We start from the raw sequence: 22,915 nt of genomic DNA on the forward strand, positions 1-22,915 counted from the left end.
CCCGCGCCGATGGAATTAAGTATCGCCGACGACGGCGCTCGCCAAGCCACGCTTCAGTGGGGGAACCCAGGCTTTTCTGCTGTTAGGGCCGTTTAGTTCGATGGAAAGAGTACGATGGGATGTTGAACAGAATGGTCGTATTTATCAAGCTAGGGTGGACAAAAAGGAGTGCGAACAATACGTAGAACAATGCGATTCCCGATCGAGTCAATCCAACACAAACCAGAGGGGATATACACCTGGGAACATAGATTCTTTTCGTCCATTCAACAATTGCCTAGATAGCTTCTACGTCGGCGTCGGACACAGCATGCAATAATTGATTTTTCTATGAAAAGAGAAGTGACTGCCAATTTCACCCTCGAAATTGGTGATTTCGAGTTTTTTTCTCGAGGCGGTGGCGAGGACCCGAGAAAAACTGACAGCCCTGGAGCTGCGAGTCGGCAGCCTCCAGGCCATCGCTCGTCGTGTCTCGGACGGTCGATCGGTCTAGCGCCAATTGTGTCGATTCCAGGTGTATGCCGGCATACTCACCTGATAATAGACATGGTTGCCGGGTACCTTTATGGGATGGATGCTCGGGTAGTTCCCCGTGTACCTGTAGGTGGTTTCTCGCACAGCCCTTGTGCACTATCTGCAACTGGTACGCACACCGACGGCGGTTCCTGGCATTTGCAGAATTCTCGAATGTGGACGAGTCGATCAGCGAGTCTCCACTCCACGTTGGCCTTCCCAGGGTTTTCCCGTCACCCTGTAATCAAACCGCCGTGAGCGTCGCTTTTTCGGTGTCCGCGTCAGCAACGCTTCGACGCTTCGACGCTTTCTTCAAATGGGAAATTCCGCAAAAAGGCCCCTTCTGAACCTCCTGCTGGCGGGAATTTCGACCGCGCTTCTCGTGGACAGAGCCAGATGGAACCCACCGGGTGGAGCTGACGGAGAAATCAGATCAAAATCAGATAAATCCAGTCAAATCATCATCCTCGTCTTCTCCGGCAGCCCCGCGGCTTTTATCCACAATGGGACGTAACCGATCTTCGCCAAGCTTGAAAACAAAATCAAGATAAGATGCAAGTCCGACGACTGAGGCGGCCGAGACCGTTTTCGGGCTCCGAGTGGGTGCTGCGCTTTCTTCCGAATGTACCATACCCACTATACGAGGAAGTAGGCCGAACACAAGACCAGAAGTAAAAGAAATCTCCCGATGTCGGTGCTGTTTTCCCAATAAGGTGTGGCGACGGGCTTTGACAGACTCACCGTTTGGTGCTACCCTGTGTTCCGGCAGGGCACAGGCATCACGATGCTCAATTTACATACTACCGCCAGATCCGCTGAACCCTAGACCGAGCTATGACCAAAGAAGCATAGCTCTGGAGGCCGGATAGTTGAGGCACATGGACAGTGGCTGAAGATGTCCGAGATGCCCGAGAAGTATTTCCCGCATGCACCGCCCAAGAGCCTGACAATCTTGGAAGGCTAGAGATGACGATCCAAGACCCTACTTTGATAGATCGATCATCTCTGCCAAATGCAAAACATCAAGGGTGGCAGAGACCTGCCGACCCCTGAGAGGGCGAAGCGCTAAGTGAGCTATTCCCGCGGCCAATCGCAGAGCTCACAGAGCTGCAACATCTGCAGACCTGCAACACTTGCAGATGAAGACCCTTTGTAAGCGCCAGGAGGTGCGGGATCCCACTTGTCTCGGGCACAAAAATATCTTGACGATGATCTGAAGCAGACCTTCCATCAATTTTCCGACTACCTCGTCCAATTATTCATTTTTAGGTCTCCCGTCCTTCGGCACTTGGTGTCACTAGGCTTGAAAAGGACAGTCGGATCGCGGATATAGGTCGTTTCAAGCTTTGCGTCGACTCTCATCCAAGACCTTGGTTTGTTTGTTGCGCCAATTACGCGCTTCAGTGGCTCTGACAATGACTGCCTGTCCTTATATTTGCAACAGGTGCCCCTCGAGGGGAGCCTGCCTGGTTCTTTTTCTTCTCGCCGAGTCTGTTAGTGGTCTGATGCCTTGAGATGAAAGATCCTGAAACAATCTCTTTGACCTTTGCCTTGTGGCCCAAGTATCAGCGTGGCATGGTGTGAATGACCGGCTATTTCCTTTCATTGTTTTCATTGAAATAAAAACCATCTGCCTGCCCTTCAACTCAGGGAAACACGTACACCTGCGCACTCGCAACACCCTGCCGCCTATTGAAAGTGAAGATATTTTCCATAGTCTTCCGCAGCAGAGTCACTTTCTTCAATCACACCGCTGGTCGGCATCCTAAAAACCTATGAGACTGTGGCCTCCTACCTTGTCCCATCGCCATCGAAAAATACCATGAAGCTTGACAGCATTCTCCAAACTCTCTGGGTCCTTCCCACGTTTATTACATTTGCCAACTCTCATTCATGGGTGGAACAGCTCACGGTGATCGCGGCAAATGGAACGTTTATCGGCACCCCAGGGTATGCCCGAGGCAATTATCTTCGGATGGCCGCAGGATTCAATGATTCGACCATGACATATTTGATCCCGCCCGATGGTCGGCAGAACGTGACACTCGTCCTTCCTACCGACAGGATTTGCAAGAGCACCCAGCAGACCCAGACTCAGACCGACGGTAGCCCTCGACTGCAAGCCAGCGCTGGCGCGGCGATTGCACTCCGCTACCAAGAGAACGGCCATGTCACTCTTCCTTGGAACCAGCCCGGAAAGTCCAAGAACCGGGGCACCGTGTACATCTACGGAACTACGGAGCCCAAGCAAGGAGAAACGCTCCTCGACGTGCACGGGGCTTGGAACGCGGATGGCACAGGAGGCGATAAACGAGGCGTGCTCCTGTCTACGCAGAACTTCGACGACGGCCGCTGTTACCAGATCAACACTGGAAATATCTCCGAGTCTCGCCAGGAGACATACCCACACCAGGCCAACAAGCTGATGGGAGCAGATCTCTGGTGTCAACAGGATGTTCAGCTGCCGTCCACTGCCCCATCGGGAAAATTGTACACGCTCTACTGGGTGTGGGACTGGCCCACCCTCCCAGGTGTCGATCCAACATACCCACATGGCAAGAAGGAGATCTACACCACCTGTATGGACATCGACGTTACTGGTACATCCAATACCCATGCACAGGAGCAGGACGACTATGTCACTGGCCAGGATCTCAACAGCGCTGCCGTCCCGTCGGAGTTTGCCGATCTGAATAATGAAGGGTCTGCCAAGCCGACCGAGTCATCATCATCAGTAGAGTCGGCTGCAACTGCTACAACCGCTAGAACCGTGTGGCAGACATTCACTTCCACTATTCCCACGGTCACCGAGACTGCTTGGCGGACCATGGAAAAGACCGTGACCATTAGAGACTGTCAACCGACAGGAAATGCCAACTGGGGCGAGTAGGAGAGAGGGAATATAGGAGACGTGAGAGGTGCTCTTTGGCCGGAGAATATGTACCACATAGAGAATGAAACATGCCGTGGAGCCAATGCAAGTGAGCAAAGAGAACAAAGAAGTCAACATGGACGGAACGTATACAGTAAGATCACTTTCCTGAAACGGGAGTAGCTCAGATCTGAAACACACTAGCACGTGATTCGTATTACTAAGCCCCTCGAAGCTTCAATTCACACAGGAGGTGTGGGCTATGTGAAGACCAGAGGAGCCGCTCGTTCTGCTTTTGTCTCTGACTGAGAACCTTACCCCCCTTATGGTCTCGGCAATCCGCACTGCTGGCTCCGAGTGAACCCCCGCTGCTGATTATCCACCGAGGGGAGAAAGAAAGAGAGAGAGAGAGAGATCTAGAGGTATGCCCCATGTCCGAGCCGCTCGCATTTCCCTCCTGTTTGGTGAAGGCCACAGAAATATACTGGACCCCTGATCTGGTGTGATCTTGAACCGCCAGACCCAGCATTACCCATTGCCCACCTCGTTTCCTAAGCGCTGTGTCTGCAGTGCATTTATATCTGACGTTCTGCGATTACAGAATCTAATTATAGACGGTTTCATCTGCGGGACAACGTTCCGATCACCACACCCTTGACACCTCGCGCCTGAAGAACTGTCCAGACCTCATCCACCAGGGGTCCGCTATTTACCCTCCGGACCCGTTATTCGGACCCGTCATTCGGTTCCCCCGTTCGGTGCCCTTGAACCCTCTTCCCCTCCAGGTTTACCGATTCCCGAGACCTCCACCGTCGGGGGTCCTCGTCCGCGCCCCATTGGATCTGGTTAATACACAAACCGCTGCCGTTGTTGAACTGTGGTTGGGAGGCTTTGTGCATCGTGTCCGGGCCCTGTGTTCACAGTAGTTGTCGCGCAGTGATCCCCTCAACCTCTCCACAGCTCGGCTTCAATCGCAAGTGGGATACCGTTGGCGCGCCACCAATCGCAATGCCAAAATAGAGTCTCGACGACGCGATCGATGAACAATCCCATTATCTCTGACTGAAGACTCGAATCGACACTTCTCATTCTCAATCCCGCCCGCTTAGGAATCAATCACCTGCCTATCCGAGATGTCCGAACCGGTTTCGCCGAACAATCTGTCGGTGCTGCCGCCCATTCTCACGGATGGCACAGTGAAACAGTCGCCGAGCGCGAAGGATCGCCTGTCTATGTACTCCAACGTCTCTTCCTTCTCCCAGAATCGCTCTCGCCCGGGCTCCCACGTGTTCCCTATCTTCCATTCCAGTCTTCCCTACGCTCTGGTGCGAGATTTTGCCTATCCCCCGATCCACCCTCTGCATTATGGACCACCGCCTCCGCGCGCCTCGGAAGTATCCACGCCAGCGAGCGAATACCGCCGGCTGTCTGATCCACCCCCCTCGTGGGACACTTCGAAGGGACCCTGGGCCACGGGCCCGTGGAGCAGGGAGAGCGGCCATCAACAACTTCCTGCGATGTCCTTTGGAGACGGACCTCCGTACAGTGAAGACGAGGATTTGCACAGTCCGGTGGTGACTTCGTCGCGCCAACGCCAGAAATCCAATGCGGGCTTGAACAGCATGGTAGACGAGAACGGCATGTTAGGCACCGGGCAAGCGGAGCACGGCACATTCGTGGGATTGAACCCTGATGGCAGTGAGACATACTATGTCAACGACGATGAAGAGATGGAGGATGGACCTGGCGGCGAGTACGTCACAGTTCCCGCAAATGAAGGGCGATACTCGTACATGTATGGCGGCCAGCAAGACTATGCACCAGATACAGTTTTCCACTCAGAGAACGGGGATCGATACTCAAATGACTATCAATTCGCCGTCGGCTGTCCAGACGAAGAGATGCACGGTAAGGCCGTTGCACTCTTTGACTTTACTCGTGAACACGAGAACGAGCTTCCTCTTACGGAGGGCCAAGTCATCTACGTCTCCTACCGGCACGGCCAAGGCTGGCTGGTTGCAGAAGACCCAAAGACCGGAGAAAACGGTCTAGTGCCCGAGGAATTCGTGCGGCTTCTGCGAGACATCGAAGGCGGATTGACCTCGTTGAACGGGGAGCCCGGCCCAGATGTCACGGAAAGCAGCGGGTCCATCAGTATGGATGTCACCGAAGACAGCCATGCCTCGACTCCCACTCAGGAGAACCACCAGGGCACCAATGGTAACGCCCCGGTCACTATTTCGGTTGGCGGCATCGATGAGTCCTACGCTACATCAGAGACCGGAAAGGCGGCTGGTGGCGCTGGCAAACGCTCTAGCAAGTTGACGAAAACCTGAGTTCCCTCTTCAACACTCATGAAGCGGCTTCACTCGACGACATAAGTCGGCGGCGCCAGCATGGCTCGGCTCCCCGAAACATCTGCGGTGCCGAAGCCGACTAGCGATGGTCTCCCATCTCCCTTACACACGAAGCGTTCAGGGTCTTTCAAATAAGCACACGCCAACTCGCCTTGCCTTCAATTGATGGACAATGACTGCCATCCGGTTGGTAATGGCACCAAGGAACAGAGAACAAAGAACGGAGAACGAGAAGATCCAGGATGCTGGCCCACCAACAGGTCAGCCCCGATCAAATTCATTCTCAAGACCGCCTACAATCGCTTCACCTGGTCAACACCAACTACCCTTGTCCGAAAACGCCACCCTTAGATCCGACTGACGAATGATTCCCTCCAGCCAACAAATTTACTCTTGATATCCCACGACTTTACCTTCGACGGGGAAACCCATGCGCTAGAGATTGTCTTCTTGCCTCTCAGACATGCGCATTCTTGCACTTTCTCCACAAATTCATGTTCTGTCTTCTGCCAAACAATTGCTTGTTTCCCCTCTTACCATCCTCTCATCCGCTTCGTGCACATGTATCTAGCTTTCTTCAGCGCAGGCGTTGTCCTAGCATCAATTAGCATTAGCGTAATGCCTATTAACACTATAGCTATCCTTTTTGATTATCGTAGACCGTAAACGGTCGCGGAGTCTCCGGCTTTCACTTTTAGAATACCCTACTTAATCTCGAGACAGAAGGGTGAAATGGTCGTGTTTTAATCGACTGTACTAAGTAGTATCAGACAGCGTAAAATCGTTGCAGTGGGCTCGGGGAAGAATATAAAGCATGTTTTCAGGGAATCGTGACAAGAAAAATGGTTGTACATAACAGACATCGAGCATTTTACTGGAGAGGACACGGAAAATGAAGAAAAGAAAATTTTCAGAAAACAGCTCTGCTAAAGTGAAAGATTCCAGACCAAAAGAACAAATATCGAATGGAAAGCAGTGTAGAAAGAAACCAAAAATGAAGTATGAGATTATGAAATGCCGAATCCCTTGGGACCTGAACTCAGTAACAAACAAAAGGGAGATGATCAGCTCGCATAGCTACCAAATCAACCGAGAAGGTCGTCGAATGCTGAGCCGCTCTGCTTCTGCTGAGGCTGGGACGGTGCTGAGGCGCCGCCGGATGAAGCAGGAGCACCCCAAATACCGGCACTAGCCTTCTCCTTGGCCATGCTGGCGAGGTTGGGGCCTTTGTTTGCGTTGCTGTTGGACTTTTGGATGCCGGCGCTAGCGCTAGCAGAGGACCAGAGGGAGCCGAAGGCATCGCCGGAAGGTTTCTTGGCTGCTGTGCTGGCGGCGGGCTTGTTCGCGGTAGCGGGAGAGGCCATGGAGGAGACGGAGGATTTGGCGCCGTGCGAGGAGAAGGACGCAGGGTTGGTGTTCACCGATGTGAAGTAGTTTGGCGTTGCGGCTTGGTAGCCTGAGGGCTTCGAGGCCATGGGTTGCTGCATGTGCTGGATAGGGGCGTTCTGCAACACGGGCGAAGTCATTGAGCTAGTGGACGGGGTCGGGGTCGCTGATGTGAAGCCGACAATGCCGTTGATGTTGTTGCCCTGTGAGGCCGACACGGGTACAGGAGCCACGAACTGGGTATTGGAGGTTGTACTGGCTGTGGAAACGGGAGGCGCAATGCCAAATTGGTTCGGGGCTGGCGCGGAGGGCGCCGGTGTGGCGGACTGGAAGTCGTCGAAGTCGTCGTCGTCGGCCGGGGTCGACTCCAGCATGTTCAATGCGCTGCCGGCGGGCTGCTTACCGGCAGCGGTAGAAGTGGTGGTAGTTGTAGGTTCATCGTCACCAAAATCGAAGAGGTCTGGCACAGGTGCAGGCTCTGGCTTCTTGGTTTCCCTCTTCGCGGCAGACACAGGCTCACGCCGTGGTGCGCTGACTTCTCCCTCATCGTACTCGTCGTATTCATCAAAGCGGTTGCCCCGGCGGCCGCTGCTGCTGCTGTCCTGGAAATCACCACCACCGGTAGAACCGCCAAAGCCTCCGCCGTCGCCATACACGCCTCCACTGTATCCACCATATCCCATGCTGTCGCTTCCGAAGCCACCATAGCGGCCGGAGCTAGAAGACATTCCTCCAACACCCATGCCACCCTCGAATCCACCGAACTTGTTTCGGTTGGACCTGGCTTTTTTGCGCTCGGTGCGAATCTGGTCCACATCACCCAACAACTTCACCAACTCCGAAGATCGGTTACGGACGTTGATACCCTGATCCTTGCCGTTCTGGTCAATGAAGTGGAACTGCCGGAGCATCCGCAACAGCGACAAGTGAGACCTTGCGTCGTCGACCACCCGCTCCGATCCGTTCTTGACGAGGAATTCGAGAAGCTGCAGACTCTATAATTCGTGAAGATGAACATGTTAGATCGATGAACATTTTGTGATTAAATCGCAACCCTCCCATACCTTGTAGATCTGTCGCCACTCCTCCGCGGCCTTGTCGGTGAACCGCTTGTAGATCAGAGGCATGATCTCATTGAGTAATTGGCTACAGTGAGTAGTATAAGCATGCGTGCGGTGCAATTGACCTTGGGACGGAAGCATCACTGACTAGCTGTGTGTTCCATTGGCGATATCCTGCATCAACGTGGTCGAGGCACCCCAGGGTTCATTGTTTGTAGCTTCCCGGACCTAGTCCGCATAAGTAAGCCTTTGGTTCATGTTCACGAAGGTTTCTTTAAGGTCGAATAGTATTCGCGTTGCAGGGTTGTTGTGCGCAGGGGGTCGTGGTTGGGTACAAACCTTGGCCTCCATCTCGGTATAGTTCATGACAGCTATGACGGAGCGGTCAGCCGGGTTTCAGGGAATTGCGAGACACACGCAAGTCGCTTGGAATCGCAACATGAACAAACATGAGGAATCATAACATACCATTTTGCATCTTGCGAACACCGGCCTTGAGGTCATACAAGGTCAGGTTGCTGACCTGATCTTGGATCTTGGAGAAGTCCATGGCGAGGGGTGGACTGGGGTCTGGCGGAAGGAGACGCAACGGAAACGGGGAGGTTGCTGAGCAATAACAGACAACTCGGGAGATTTAAATTCAAGGACAGTGAAGCGAAGCCCGCCGGGGTTGCGGAGAAAGACGAGGATTGTTCTTGGAGGGGGAAGTTGGCTGGTTCCCAGCTGGCGGATTCCCACGCGCCACGCAGTCACGTGGCAGCCCCTGACCCCGGCAACGAGTTGTATACTCCATTGCTTCACCGAAGCCTACAAAGATTATGGGATGGATTGATGTTATCATATTGTGTACATTTCATTCGGGTGCTCGTATAGTTCGAGGCGCTATCGCTATCAAAATCGCAGGAAAGAAATACCATAGGTATCTAAAAACAAGTAAAACAGGTAAAAAGGTAAAGAATAATACTATGAATGCCCACCCGAATCATCCTTCGTCATGTCCATCAGCATGAAGCTCACTCGTTGTAGAACTTCTTCATAATCAAATGCAAAAATAAGTTCACGTTGACACGCATCTGACCCTCAAAGAAGTCCATGAACTGTGTGTTGTTGAACTGGGCCTGGAGTAAGTCATCCAAGGGGATCTGCGCATTGGCACCGGGGACCATCATGTTGCCGCTGCTTCCATCAATGGTGAATACTCCAACTTCATTACTGGAGATGGTCAAGTCCACGCGGTCCCATTGGCGCTCAGTGTAGCCCTTCCAAGAAACCAATACACCTCGGTCGGCCAGAGTGCGGGCAGAGTACTTGTAGGATCCGAACTTGAACACCTTGCCTGACTTCTGAAGCTCTCTTTGGTGGTCCCATTGCTTGGTGAAAGGCATCAGGAAGCGCTTCTTGCCCTTCTTGTTCTGGAGCGTAACCATGGCCTGCTCGATGTAGTCGTTGTAGGTCTTCAGCTGCTGATCCAGATAGAGGGCTTGGTCTTTGAGGCGGGTGGAAGTGAGTCGTGCACCCTCCAGCTCGCGTTCTCGTTGGATTCGCCGGCGGTGTTTTGTGCGAATATCAATGGCGATGGCATTTAGGAGGTCTTGGTAGTGGTTTTGCCGAGAGATTTTGCCAGCCTGTTCAAGACGAAGGATGTTTTCGAGAGCGGTGCCCTTAAGCTCTGAGTAGCTCATTGAGCCGATGTCAACCAAAGTACTGGCCTCGCCGTAGGCACCACGTCGAGGATTGTTTGTGTGCAGTTCTTCTCGAACCAATGTCTGCCACCTTGCTTCATCTTCATCCGTGGGTAGTTTGACCATAATGTCCATTAGGTTGGCACCAGTTTGCACTCGGATAATGTAGAGGATGCATCGCTTGGTCTCCATGAAGAGTGCCTTAACCTCAGCCTCCGGATCTGTGGTATGATTTAGCAAATGTTGAAATGACGGGATATTATGGAGAGAATCTTACCTTCCATCTGAGCCAATTTCGGGTTCAGCGTGAGATTGATCTCGGTAGTGCTGACGCTCATCAATTCGCTCTCGTTGCGTTTTACATTGCCAAGTTCTCGCACAAACTGTTTGAGGATGTCATCGGGGTTCTGGCACATAAAGTCGATCTGCGAGGCCACAAGTTGGTGAATGGAAAAGATATCGGACATTTTGATATACAAAGTCGGCTTGGCCTTTGCGTAAAGATCGTTGAATTCATCGATGTCAAAGTAGGACTCTGCATCCTGGACCGAGACCACTGATTCAAGTTAGCACTAGAAAAGAGGGAGATAGAAAAAGGAACAGAAAGAAACTTACCCTGGCCCCAGATGCGACCTAACCGTTGTATTGACTCGCCGATGTAAGAGTTAAGAGGTTGGAGGTAGACATTCTCGGCCCCAAAGAGTCTTCCAGAAGCGACCTGCGCAACCACCTTGGCGATCTCGCTGAGATTTCTCTTTTGCTCTTGGGTCAAGCCCCGGTCCACAACGCCGTACTTCTCTGGCTCGAGCATTGCAGGTTGGAAATAATTCTTCCAGACCCAGTGGCCGACTGTCTGCAGAATAAAGCCCGGGTCCTCGTTCGAGAATCGTGCAAGGAGGTTCTCGTACATTTGCTGGGCAAGGTACCTGGTTCCGAAAGGCATTCGGTACAGGAAGTCTTCGAAGGCAGCGAAAAACTGATCAGCAAGGTCGCGCAGATCTTGCAAGTGCTGAATGAAGGTCTCGCGAGTTTCAGGATCCCTGATAGCTTCTTCTCGGGGAAGGTCCGCCGGGCGACGGCTGCGTTGGCCTGTGCGGAGCTCTTCATTGTTGATGGAAGAGCGGTAGATTTGGATCGGGTCGCTCTCGAGGTCAAGCTCGGGGTTTTCGATGATAGATTCCTTCACCACAGTACCCATGACATCGCGCATGAACTTTCGGTCTCGGGGTGACTTGGCGTAGGAGCTGAAGAGTTTGTTCCAGAAGGAAGTGGAGCGCAGGTATTCGGGAAGGGAGGCAAAGTGCTCGATATCCTCCTTGGCAGAGCGAGCAATAAGCTTGACGAGGTAGTACTCTTCACGTCGTTTCTGCGAGTATCCGAAAAGACCCATCATCAGTAGCCTGATCCTCTCGTATTCCTTGTCCGATGTGTTGATCTCGCGGAGTCGACGGAACAGACGGGCCAAATACTGGGATTGGGTTTGAAGGAGGAAGAAAAAGACCTGGTACTGGTCCAGCTTCCGCCTCGATGTCTTGTTCAACGCCTTGAGATCATATGGGTCTTTGGAGGAGATCTCGGTGTTGGACAACAAGTTGCCAATGTGTCCTCCAAAATGCTTCTGATGCTTGACAACTTCATCGAGGGTGATTTTGTTCTTGACGAGGAGGGCAATCTTGATGTCCAGCTGACTGATATACTGCTCTGCCTCTTCATTTTGCCGAACTTGCTGAACCACAACCTTTCGCAGGCGCTCAAACTCGATCTCCTCATCGAAGTCGAAGTCACTGTCGTTGAGAAGATGTACAAAGCCTTTGACAGTTCCAACAGGTGGGTTCTTGCCGTTTGTCAAACTCTTGTAAGCTTGACCCTGAATTCGGCCTCTGATGACACTTTGAGCCTTGATGACCTTCTCCATGTTCTCATGGTAGTGGCGACGTCTCTCCTCAAATCGATTGCGAATGATCATTCCTCTAATCCATGATTGGAAGTCGGTGGTGATATCCTCCTCATCCTCAAGATCAGTCAGCATGTGACCAACCTCGACCCTAACTATCATTGCGCGAGCCAGTGCCTGAAGTTGTACAGCTTCCTCTTCATGTTCTTCGAGACGGGAAAGAATGCTGCCAACTTCGATCCGGGAGGTGGCTGCGCGAGCAAGAGCTTGGAGATTTACAATGGAGGGTTCTTCTCTCTGCAGAACTTGTCGGTCGGCTTCCAAGTGCTTGCGCAGGATGATAGCCCGGACCCTTGACTGCAAGTCCAAGATGGTGCTCTCTTGGTTCATCAATGCAACTCGCTGCGACACTAGGTGTTGCCTCATGGCCCTGCCCCTGAGCACTCCCTGAAGGATAGTCACGGCTGAGGTATGCTGGATCAACTCAGCACGAAGAGCCGAGTTGTGTTTTCTCAAAGCCGCACCTCGCACGTGAGCTTGCAACTTACTGCACTCATTCACCGTGGAATTAAGAGCGTCCACAGCTAGTGATCGCTGCTTTCTGGTCGCTAGAGCCCTAGCAAAGGACTGGAGCGATGTGATGGTAGGGACTTCCTTGTGAAGGGTCGTTTTTATTTGAGAGATGTGCTGACGAGCAACATTTCCTCTGATCACTGCCTGCAGTGATTTGACAGGGCTACTGGCTTTCTCAACGGCTTGTGATTGTGCACTTCTTTGGTTTCGTTGCAAAGCACCTCGGATCAATGCCTGGAGGGTTGTAACATCGTTTTCGGCATATCGAGTTTCTTCGTATTGATCGGTAACATCCTTGCGCTGTAATGCTCCCCGGATGGCAGCCTGGAATTGCTTGATTCCATGCTCTTCTTTTCGAATGCGAGACTGCAAGGTGTTTGTTTGAGCTCGCACCTTTGAAGCACGGATGAGGCTTTGCAGCTCCAGAATATCGCATTCTTGAGCCTTTCGCCATTGCATCTCTCCTTGCTGACGGTGGCGCACGATAAAGCCGCGGCTGATTGCCTGGAGCTGGACAGCAAACTGACGCATGCTGAGTCGATACGAGCTGATTTGTCGGGCCCAGTCCCCACGCAAGCGTGACTGTAACTCAATAAGCAGAGGCTCGAAGTCCCAAAGGTCATTCATCGTGTTCCCGAGTTTCAAGCGCAACATTGCGCCCTTGATTAGAGCCTGGAAATCCCCGATTGAGCCCTCATTCTCATGTAGCTCACGATCGATGCGCTCCTCTTCCGATTCGACCGGTTCCGGTTCGGGTTCAGGCTCTGCGCCGAAATTCGCAGCCATGTCCGCAAAGCTTGGCATGCTGACGCCTGCTTTGTCAAGACCCTTCTGAGTTTTTTCGAGCTCATGGTGCTCAAACTCGAGTTGGCCAACTAGATTTCCCATGCGGAAGTCGAGCATCCCATTCTTGAAAAGCAACCAAGATAGGGCGTGAATGCAGTGGATGACTTTGGGGATGTTCTTCTTCTCGTAGAGGTCAATGAGCTCGAATCGGAACAGTTCAGGCAGCCCGGCCTCGTCTAAGAAGCGGAAGAAGAGGGCGATGTTGTCTGAATGACGGTACTGCAACTTTGGGTTCCGAAAGATGCGCAGAGGTCGATTCGAGTACATGGCCTGCACCACCTCCGCCAGTGTAACACCATCCCGCAAAGCTTCCTCCAGCTGAACAATTGGAGGAATCTGCTTCTCGATAACCTGTTCAATCCACTCTTTGGCCTCTCCAATGTGACACAAGTATTCATAGGCTTGCAAGAATTGCCGTTGCTGGTCCATCCAATTCCCAGCTGCCCATGAGGAGACCTTGGGCTTCTCTGGTGATCTCGCACCATTTCTCCCAGCAACCGAGCCCGCACGCTTCAACCGTCGCCGTCCTTGCAAGCCAACCACGGAAGGTGTTGTCGTGCCAAATTGAAATTCCTCCGTTTCGCCAGATTGAGCAATCTTGGACAGCGTTCTGAGATGGCCCGTCGCTGATTTTTGGAAAGTTTCGAGCTCAGGTGCAGAGAGAGCGGTACTTAGTGGTGGAGGACGAGGGCTGTTCGACAGCTGTTTCTGGGGTGACGACGGACGCGATGATCCTGGAGTTGGATTGGGAGACCAGTGTCGAGGTGAAGCGCCACGGGGAGGTGTCTGAGGTTCGAAAGCGGGCGATTTGTATCGAGGTGATTCATTTTCCTTAAAGTGGACATGATGCGATTCGGGGGTACTGGGCCGATGTGCCTTATTGAATTGGTGCTCGTCGATAGTGTTGCTACGCGAGTGTCGATACGCGCCGGTCTTAGGAGAAGATGGGGTAAAGTTCGGCGCCTGTTGCAAAGGGCGCAGGGACCGGCGGATGTTTTCATATGTCGACCCGGCATTTGCCCAGCTTCCTTGTCCAGCCGAGTCCATGGTGATGGAGCTGGCTTCGCTCTTTCCTCGGTGATGTCCTAGGTTGCTCTGAATCGAGGCATTGGATGAGACTGTGCTTGTTCGACTCGGAACGAATGAGCTGGAAACAACAGAGTATGCAGAGGAGTTTGTGGACGCGGTTGACCCGTTTCGTAGCGGACTCGATGACTGCGCCGGGAGATCCGTATGGGCCCGCTTGAATGATGGAAATTGAGTCGACATTACCATTAGCGACGCGACGGAAATGGGAAAAGCGGGGAGAGAGTTTCGTTCTCGATTGACCGCATCCCTGCTTCACAAGCAGAAGCGGGGGTTCTGGTTCGGTCCGAGCTTCGAGAGGCTATTGACTTTGTTGTTTCGGGTCAGCGGTACTTGGAATGTGAGACCTAGGGAGCGCGCGCGCAGCGACGAGGTTGATGAATGTGTCGGTGGGGAAGTCGGCAGGTCGGGTGAAGTGCGCAGCGGAAGTCGAAAAGGTGTACGGCTCCAGCAGGACCCTCCGATGATGGAACTCTTGTTGACGGTGGGGGAGAAGGCAGGAGCGAACCGGGATCTTCCCACCCACCCAGTAAACAAACCTCCCGATCGGGTTTGGTGAGATCGTCAATCAGTCAGCCACCGGTCACGTGTGGCTTGCCCATAGTAACACGGGTTTTCGTGAGATCTTGTTCCGCTACTATCACTTTTGCTTTCTTTTATTCTTACCCACTCATAATTCTCCTACTGAACAGTGTGGTTTCGGACCTGTCAGACAGGGGGAATACCGACAAACTTGGCAGGTGTGGCTGAGGTCGATTCGGTAAATCTCACGGATTCCGTAGTCCCGTGCGACCATCATCTACCGCCTCTCAACTGTCAGTTAATGTTCGATTTCGTACTTCATCACTTCCTCTGTAGGAGCACTATTATCTTCGAAGTGTTTAGGATGATGCTGTTGAACATGCCCGAAAACGCGCCTTTCGCAATTATCTCTTGGCGACCTCTTAAACGACCTTGGCAGTGTTACTCGAACGGGCCTGGTCCATAACGAGCTGCTGTAGCCCTAGTGCAATGCAATACGAGCCCTCGCTGGGGGCAAGGACAATAGATAGCTTCTTGCTATGTCATGCCCTAGATTTCCTCGATAATCTGTCGGTTCTCTTCCTTGTAATCTCTGAAAAGCTTATCTGTTAGCCGCCGTCAGACCTAATGTATATTTCACTACTGCACCACAGTACAGGAACCACTCTTGATCCTTACCTGCAGATACCGTCAAATTCCATTTTCAAAAATAAGAAAGAAAAAAAGGTTCCCAGTCCATATCAAAGTACTAGTACTAGAAGCTCCATCGGAAAATTCAATGTCCCGTGGTGCCTATTTCTAAACATTGCCGGTCGACCCCGCCAACCTGGAGAATAGCGCGACAATAATGACATGCTCCAACCGTTAAAACCCAACGGGACAGGTCAGCTCTTCCCCTCATTCCCTACTAGCCACAGCATCCTCACATCGCCATCATGGAAGCTCTTGGTACCCAACCGCGTTATCTCTACAAAATCATCGCCTCCAACGCGCCCATCCGTGAGCCGATCCCCGAGCGCCTGCCGGTCAGCGAGCTCGACCAAAACTCGGGATTCATCCATCTCTCCTTGGCACACCAGGTGGCCAACACGTTGAACCATTTCTTCCAAGATGAGCCGGTTGTGTATATTTTGCGCATCGAGTACGTGCAAGTCATGCAAGATATTCGCTGGGAGTCCCCCGACGCAAAAGTGTGTGGGCCCCGGCCGGGAGAGGGTTTATTCCCGGTAAGTTATATGGCTATCCCAACTGCTCAAAAACAGGAGCATTTTACTGAACAACTTAAAGCATCTGTATAATGGACTAAAGCTGGGCAAGGAGGAGGTGGAGAGTATCGCGATATGGCAAAATGAGGATGGATGGGAGAAGGCTCTAAATGGGGCGGAGCCATGGCTATTGTACTGATAATAATTTGTTTTCAGTTGCATTAATGTTCACTTCCAGTGATACGTACAGAGCCCAGTCACTAAAAACATGGAAATTGGAGCCTCGGACGTGAAATTTAGTGGGAGCGTTTTCTCCTTTAATCGCCTAGTTCACAACAATGAAGGACCTGCCCGTCTGCTTCCATATTAGCTCCCCGGGGACATGCCGTGCCGATAGTACGACAGCTTAGAACAAAGCGACACATCTGCACTAGCCAGAAACACATTTGTGGTCGCAACTTCGCTGGGCTCACCTGGTTGACCAAGGCCTGCCCTTCAATCCCACTTCTCCAGGCATTTGGAGAAGCCGGTGATGGCACCTTTAGTCGCGCCCCAATCAATCATCGTGGATGGGCCCCGGAAGGTTACGATGAAAGAAGTACGGATCTGAAACGAAGGTTTGACTATACTGTAGTTGATCAAGGGGTTATTCAAAGATTTACTTGATAACCTGAATCTCCACTGCCTGGCGGCAAAATTCACAATCTCTCAGGTCTCCAGGAATGAGATTACAAATTTATCCCCCCTGCCCCTTCGGCAGGCAACAATGCTGATATTAACTCCCTCCCTCGCCATGGACGCTGCTACTGATCGACTGATACCTGAGCTGAATCACTGCCAGTAGCTGGGTGCTGACAAGGACCCGCGAGCCCGTGCCTGTGGCAGCCTGTGGCATTTCGCTGCCAAATGACAGAATTGCATAGACGTTGGTATAAGGATACGGCTCTATGAAATATCCGAGTGAATTGTTTTCGTACGGTTCCAAGCAGGAGATTCAAGATGTTTATCTGATTTGACTAGAAAGTGGTTCAAATGGCCAGAGAATAGGTCTTCGGTTTCTCACGTAATGACACCACAAATTACAGGGAAACAGCTCTGTGGGAATACAGAATAAACGTATAGCCAATGAACGCCATCAACCCTGCCTCCGATCGGATCTATCTTGGACCTCTACTAACTATAAACTCGGAGTCTAAGTCATCATTGCTAAGCAGCTCGTCCTCACCGCCCGGGGATCTCGTTTATCAGGCCAATGAACGTGCAGTGAAAAGACGGTACGCTACTCCGGATGAGGCAAGGACCCCTCCCGGGCCGGCGTGCGCGAGAAAAAAAGCTGGATCTTCTTCGTCGAACTTTTTCTTTTCTTTTCTTTTCTTTGGGAAAGCTGGTCTCTCTCCATCAACAGATTGATCCCGTTCTGTTGATTGATCCCTTTCTATCTTTTATACCCCATCACTTTCTGGCATCAGAGATCCCTTCTTTTTAATAATTATGCCTATTACCAAGAAGGAGGCTGCGCCCGGTGCCGCCATGAAGGCTGAGATCGAGGACTACACCAAGGCTCTTGAGGTCGTCAAGACCTACACCAACCAGGATGGCCTGGATGTGGACACTCTCCTCGACTCCGACAAGCACGGTGCTCTGACCTACAACGACTTCCTGGTCCTGCCCGGTTACATCGGTAAGCCGGTCACAATTCAGGGATGATGTGTGGCCATATTAATAACATCTAACAATTAGGCTTCCCTGCCTCCGATGTTACCCTTGATACCCCTGTGACCAAGCGTATTTCGTTGAAGGCTCCCCTTCTGTCCTCTCCCATGGATACTGTCACCGAGCACAACATGGCTATCCACATGGCCCTGCTCGGTGGTCTTGGTGTTATCCACCACAACTGTGCTCCCCAGGACCAGGCCGAGATGGTCCGCAAGGTTAAGAGATACGAAAACGGTTTCATCCTGGACCCCGTTGTTCTCTCCCCTAAGGCTACCGTTGGTGAGGCCAAGGAGCTCAAGGCCAAGTGGGGTTTCGGTGGCTTCCCCGTCACTGGTAAGTCGATCGCATTTTCTTCATTTCGATCCCATCTCCACCTTTTGCATGATGATTTTCCATCTTTTCTATATAACTTTCGTTCCACTGGAGCAACGAGAGTTGCGCTGTAGAGAACCGATTCTCAACTGATCGCTCGTTTTACCACCTGTCTTGTTCACACAATGGTTGTCTGGCATGATGCTAATCAACTGTTTTACAACAGAGAACGGAACCCTCAAGTCCAAGCTGATTGGTATGGTCACCTCCCGTGACATCCAGTTCCACCACAAGCTTGATGACCCCGTCACTGCCATCATGGCCACTGACCTGGTCACTGCTCCCGCTGGAACCACCCTCTCCGAGGCCAACGAGGTCCTCCGTCAGTCCAGGAAGGGCAAGCTTCCCATTGTTGATGAGGCTGGCAACATTGTCTCCCTGCTCTCTCGCTCGGATTTGATGAAGAACCTCCACTATCCCCTGGCTTCTAAGCTCCCCGACTCCAAGCAGCTGATTTGTGCTGCCGCCATTGGTACTCGCGAGGAGGACAAGCACCGTCTCAAGCTGCTTGTTGAGGCTGGCTTGGATATCGTCATCCTGGACTCCAGCCAGGGTAACTCCATGTACCAGATTGAGATGATCAAGTACGTCAAGAACACCTTCCCCGAGATCGACGTTGTCGCCGGCAACGTTGTCACTCGCGAGCAGGCTGCTTCTCTGATTGCCGCCGGTGCCGATGGCCTGAGAATTGGCATGGGCAGCGGTAGCGCTTGCATCACTCAGGAGGTTATGGCTGTCGGTCGTCCCCAGGCCGCCGCTGTTCGCAGCGTCTCCGCTTTCGCCGCTCGCTTCGGTGTCCCTTGTATCGCCGACGGTGGTGTCCAGAATGTTGGCCACATCGTCAAGGGTCTGGCCCTTGGTGCCAGTACCGTTATGATGGGTGGTCTCCTTGCCGGTACCACCGAGTCCCCTGGCGAGTACTTCGTTTCCAACGAGGGTCTGCTCGTCAAGGCCTACCGTGGTATGGGCAGTATCGCCGCCATGGAGGACAAGAAGGCCGGCGCTGGCAGCAAGGACAGCAAGGCTAGCAACGCTGGTACCGCCCGCTACTTCTCCGAGAAGTCCAACGTCCTGGTCGCCCAGGGTGTTGCTGGCTCCGTTCTCGACCGTGGCTCCGTCACCAAGTTCATTCCCTACCTCGTGGCCGGTGTTCAGCACTCTCTGCAGGACATGGGTGTGAAGAGCCTTGACGCTCTGCACGACGGTGTCAACAAGGGCACTGTCCGCTTTGAGATGAGAAGTGCCAGCGCCCAGACCGAGGGTAACGTCCACGGTCTTCACAGCTACGACAAGAAGCTTTACTCGTAAGATCCAGGCTTCTTTGAACTATAGACGTTCCCGCTGTGAATATGATTTGGGATTCTCCGCACGATGACATGGTGAAAATAAAAAATGGTGTATGAGATGGATAGGAGTTACGATTTGAGGAGTTACGCTTTTCAATTAATGAGGATACTGGTCCGAACACTATTTGTGCATCTGTAAAGTTCAATAAAGTAGCCAAGTAGAAGCACATGGCGCGGCTATCGGCACGCCCGAATGCGGCCAAGGCGGACGCGGGGTACCGGGATATGCCTAGGCTCTCGGGTCATGTCCTCGATTATAACCGCGGGTCCAAAGGTAAACGTTTTCGGGCAATGTCTGCCCTATCTGAATATTTCTGCAGCCGTATATTAGTACCTGGACTGGCTCAGGGATCCTCTCTAAACCTAAGGACTCGAGGACACCGGGCTCCGCTTCACATTGCGCGCTTTTGGGCTTTGCCGTCGGGAAGTCACAGGGATTTTGTCAGGAACTATTCAGCACACTCGAACCCAACGCCAGCAGCCCAGTCCGCCAAAATGCCTCGTGAGAAGGGAGACGGCGGCAAAGAAAGGAGGCCTGCTGTTCCTCGGCCCAGTGCAAGGTGAGTTGGTGCATGAGTTAATTTACACCGTGGCCGTATAGCCGTTGCTTTTCCCTAGGGATGGCGATGTCGGTCACAACCTTGCAACCTAGAAAAAGTCTCGCTGACCAACTGCCTAGTGTGATTTTGGTCTCTCCGAAAAATGAGGTCCTTCTTCTACACCGTGTCCATACATCTAGCTCCTTTGCATCGGCTCATGTGTTCCCGGGTGGAAACCTTTCGAGTCAGGATGGGCCAATACCGCCACCCGAAGACCATGCCGTGCATGATGATGCTCCAGCTTACCGACGTGCAGCCATCCGGGAGCTTTTTGAGGAGAGTGGCATTCTGCTTGCGAAAGACCGGGACTCAGGAAAGATGCTAGTCGTCAATGAGGAGACCCGAGAGCAAGGCAGACGACTTATTCATCAGAACAAAGTTTCATTCTCAGACTGGTTGAAGCAGCAACATGCAACGGCTGAGCCAGATATTGGTTGGCATACCATTTCTTGAAGGATTTTCTCCAGGCTAATTTTTGAAAAGATCAACTGATTCCCTTCACGCACTGGATTACTCCGACCAATGTTCCGAAGCGGTACACAACACAAATGTATCTCTACTTCATGCCTCTACCAGTCAACTTGGATAAGAGGTTGCTCGAGGAGCTCCCTGCGGAAGGCGAACGTGAAGAGATTCAAGTCCCGACTAGCGATGGTGGCATCGAGGTTACGGAGGCGCAATTCCTTCCGGCTTCAGAGTGGCTTCGCCGCGCACAGAGCGGGGAGGTCATTTTGTTCCCGCCGCAATATCTACTCCTACATCTGGCGTCAGGCTTCCTCGACCGGGAACCCCGATCGGGCACGTCCGTGGAAGAGATGGAGAAACGCCGAGCAGAACTAGTCGAGTTTGTATACTCCGGGTCGCCTGCTTGGACAGATAAGTATATTTCGCCCAAGATGCTTAAGATGACCGAGGACGGGCGGGCGGTCCTAGCGTTGGACGAGCCTGGACCTGAATTGAAGGGATCTGGGAAACGAGGCGAGTCGGATCGGGTTGTCCTGGTGCGGTTTAAGAAGGGCAGTGCGAGGGAGGTGAACGTGGCATGGAAAAAGGATGCCCTAGAAGAGGGAAGAGAATCCCGTAGTAATCTTTAGATTGTACAGAGACCTTTACCATGATCAATCTACACCAACTTGGCAGACATAGATGGTGCATTCTTTACATTACCGATATTGCCACGGCGCTGCAACGGCAGAAAGCGGTAAAGCCACGCTCGCCGCCTTTCACCCACGCGAGCCCTCGACAAAAAGTCACATGACCCACACAAATCATTTGGGTCTTTGATTTTACGGGCCACCAAAAAACCCTCCACCTCCAACCTCACCGTCGCCCGTCAAAACCTCTTACACCCAATCCGCCAAAATGGAGAACGAGAAGGGAGAGATCGTCGATCTGTATGTTCCTGAGTCCTTCGCCTTGCAACAATTCAACCCCGGTGTCCTGAGCCTGGCTGTCCGCGATCGCAATCCCCAATTCCACGATTTCCCAAGCACCAAGAGATAGAAAAATCGGAGTCGGTCGCAATGAACGGGAGAGCGACCAGCCTGTGGAAATTGTGCGATATCGTTCCGAGCAGCCAGGTCCTTGACGCTACCTCGATTGGAGGGGAATATTTCAATATTGAAAAATGGACATGAAAAACTAACATGCCCTCTCCTCAACAGCTACGTGCCCCGCAAGTGCAGCGCTACCAACCGCATCATCAAGGCCAACGACCACGCCTCTGTCCAGATCTCCGTCGGCAAGGTTGACGAGAACGGCCGCTACACCGGCGAGAACAACACCTACGCCCTGTGCGGTTTCATCCGTGCCCGTGGTGAGAGCGACGACTCCCTCAACCGCCTCGCCCAGCGTGACGGTTACCTCAAGAACGTGTGGTCCGCCTCCAGCCAGCGGTAAATTACCTGCCTGTGATATGGTTTACACTGGGGTGTTGACGGGTTGATATGATGGTGAGCCGAGACTCTTTCCTGTTATCCATGACAGTGGTACTAATACTGCGATAGATGAACTAGGGCTCGATGGTCCAGGTTCGGGGATTGGTTTACGAAGATTTGAAAAAATGGGAGGAGGGGTACTAACATAGTCTCCTTCGGCCTAAAGTCTTTTTTTTGCCTTCGGAGAAACCCTAATTTCCTACTGTCCTATCTATCGGAATGAAATGGAATCGACGACTTAATGGGTCCGGTTTTCTCCAATTACCGCCTGTTCAAATCCTCCACGCCTTTGCGATAGATTCTTCTAGTGAGGGTTTCCCTTCTCGCAACCTCCCAGCGGCCATGAAAACAAAAAGCCAAAAATGGAATGCCCAAAAATTTGAAAAAAGATTTCCTTCCTCTTTTCCTTAAGTCTTTTTTCTTCTTCTGGTTTGCATCGGCATATCAAGGCTTCCTCGCACTAGCGGGCTCGAAAACCGGATCGTTTACGCGGTCTGTGCTTTTGTTGTCTGTTTTCCATGAGCGAGGAGGTAGAAAAAGCACATCCAGCCGAAAATTACTCTTTCAAAACCCGCCTTCTGAAGAGCCACTGTTGCAGAGATCTATGCACTGGGGCACAGATACGGGTGGGACATCCCTATTGTAGACTGCGTAGACTTTCTATCTACTATATACGGAAATTGAATGATAATGATCTTGCTGCCTCATGTCCTCATTTACATATTACGCTAAGTCAATGTAGTTGTTAAATCTGATTGAAATCTTTGATTCATTTCTCCTCATCCATCATATGCTACGTTGTCTTTCACATGGACTCGTGATTCGAGTGAAGTCGCTGGCACGCACAATCCCAGGGCCTCCGCCAGCAAGACACAATTGATAAAAACAGTTTTTGCTCTATTGATAATTCATGCAAATCATATCTCACCAGACAAGGATGCGATTTTC

At 52.1% G+C, this 22,915-nt stretch overlaps 8 protein-coding genes across 8 annotated transcripts; 6 read left to right on the forward strand and 2 right to left on the reverse strand.

The window, feature by feature from the left end:
* Positions 1 to 2,335: 2,335 nt before the first annotated feature.
* Positions 2,336 to 3,403, forward strand: N7498_003881 (uncharacterized protein; the record flags this gene model as incomplete). The annotated part of the gene is made up of 1 exon (XM_058450943.1): positions 2,336 to 3,403. The coding sequence occupies one exon, from the start codon at positions 2,336 to 2,338 to the stop codon at positions 3,401 to 3,403; it is 1,068 nt and encodes a 355-aa protein (XP_058310405.1).
* Positions 3,404 to 4,518: 1,115 nt separating this feature from the next.
* N7498_003882 (adaptor protein NBP2) lies at positions 4,519 to 5,721 on the forward strand (the record flags this gene model as incomplete). The annotated part of the gene is made up of 1 exon (XM_058450944.1): positions 4,519 to 5,721. The coding sequence occupies one exon, from the start codon at positions 4,519 to 4,521 to the stop codon at positions 5,719 to 5,721; it is 1,203 nt and encodes a 400-aa protein (XP_058310406.1).
* A 1,106-nt stretch (positions 5,722 to 6,827) lies between these two features.
* On the reverse strand, positions 6,828 to 8,739 carry N7498_003883 (uncharacterized protein; the record flags this gene model as incomplete). Its single annotated transcript, XM_058450945.1, has 5 exons — positions 6,828 to 8,123; positions 8,193 to 8,274; positions 8,338 to 8,417; positions 8,529 to 8,560; positions 8,658 to 8,739. 5 exons carry the CDS (start codon positions 8,737 to 8,739, stop codon positions 6,828 to 6,830), a joined length of 1,572 nt encoding a protein of 523 aa, XP_058310407.1.
* A 463-nt stretch (positions 8,740 to 9,202) lies between these two features.
* N7498_003884 (putative Ras GTPase activating protein) lies at positions 9,203 to 14,459 on the reverse strand (the record flags this gene model as incomplete). Its single annotated transcript, XM_058450946.1, has 3 exons — positions 9,203 to 10,092; positions 10,149 to 10,427; positions 10,487 to 14,459. 3 exons carry the CDS (start codon positions 14,457 to 14,459, stop codon positions 9,203 to 9,205), a joined length of 5,142 nt encoding a protein of 1,713 aa, XP_058310408.1.
* Positions 14,460 to 15,727: 1,268 nt separating this feature from the next.
* N7498_003885 (DUF952 domain-containing protein) lies at positions 15,728 to 16,196 on the forward strand (the record flags this gene model as incomplete). Its single annotated transcript, XM_058450947.1, has 2 exons — positions 15,728 to 16,018; positions 16,080 to 16,196. 2 exons carry the CDS (start codon positions 15,728 to 15,730, stop codon positions 16,194 to 16,196), a joined length of 408 nt encoding a protein of 135 aa, XP_058310409.1.
* Positions 16,197 to 17,488: 1,292 nt separating this feature from the next.
* On the forward strand, positions 17,489 to 19,393 carry N7498_003886 (putative IMP dehydrogenase; the record flags this gene model as incomplete). Its single annotated transcript, XM_058450948.1, has 3 exons — positions 17,489 to 17,678; positions 17,738 to 18,046; positions 18,252 to 19,393. The coding sequence occupies 3 exons, from the start codon at positions 17,489 to 17,491 to the stop codon at positions 19,391 to 19,393; spliced, it is 1,641 nt and encodes a 546-aa protein (XP_058310410.1).
* A 533-nt stretch (positions 19,394 to 19,926) lies between these two features.
* N7498_003887 (NUDIX hydrolase) lies at positions 19,927 to 21,124 on the forward strand (the record flags this gene model as incomplete). Its single annotated transcript, XM_058450949.1, has 3 exons — positions 19,927 to 19,991; positions 20,111 to 20,463; positions 20,514 to 21,124. 3 exons carry the CDS (start codon positions 19,927 to 19,929, stop codon positions 21,122 to 21,124), a joined length of 1,029 nt encoding a protein of 342 aa, XP_058310411.1.
* A 268-nt stretch (positions 21,125 to 21,392) lies between these two features.
* On the forward strand, positions 21,393 to 21,929 carry rps21 (40S ribosomal protein eS21; the record flags this gene model as incomplete). The annotated part of the gene is made up of 2 exons (XM_058450950.1): positions 21,393 to 21,424; positions 21,695 to 21,929. The coding sequence occupies 2 exons, from the start codon at positions 21,393 to 21,395 to the stop codon at positions 21,927 to 21,929; spliced, it is 267 nt and encodes an 88-aa protein (XP_058310412.1).
* Positions 21,930 to 22,915: the final 986 nt, after the last annotated feature.

The sequence above is a fragment of the Penicillium cinerascens genome, assembly GCF_028974065.1.
Source record: "Penicillium cinerascens strain IBT 15544 chromosome Unknown contig_24_segment0_segment0, whole genome shotgun sequence".
NCBI classification, from domain to species: domain Eukaryota; kingdom Fungi; phylum Ascomycota; class Eurotiomycetes; order Eurotiales; family Aspergillaceae; genus Penicillium; species Penicillium cinerascens.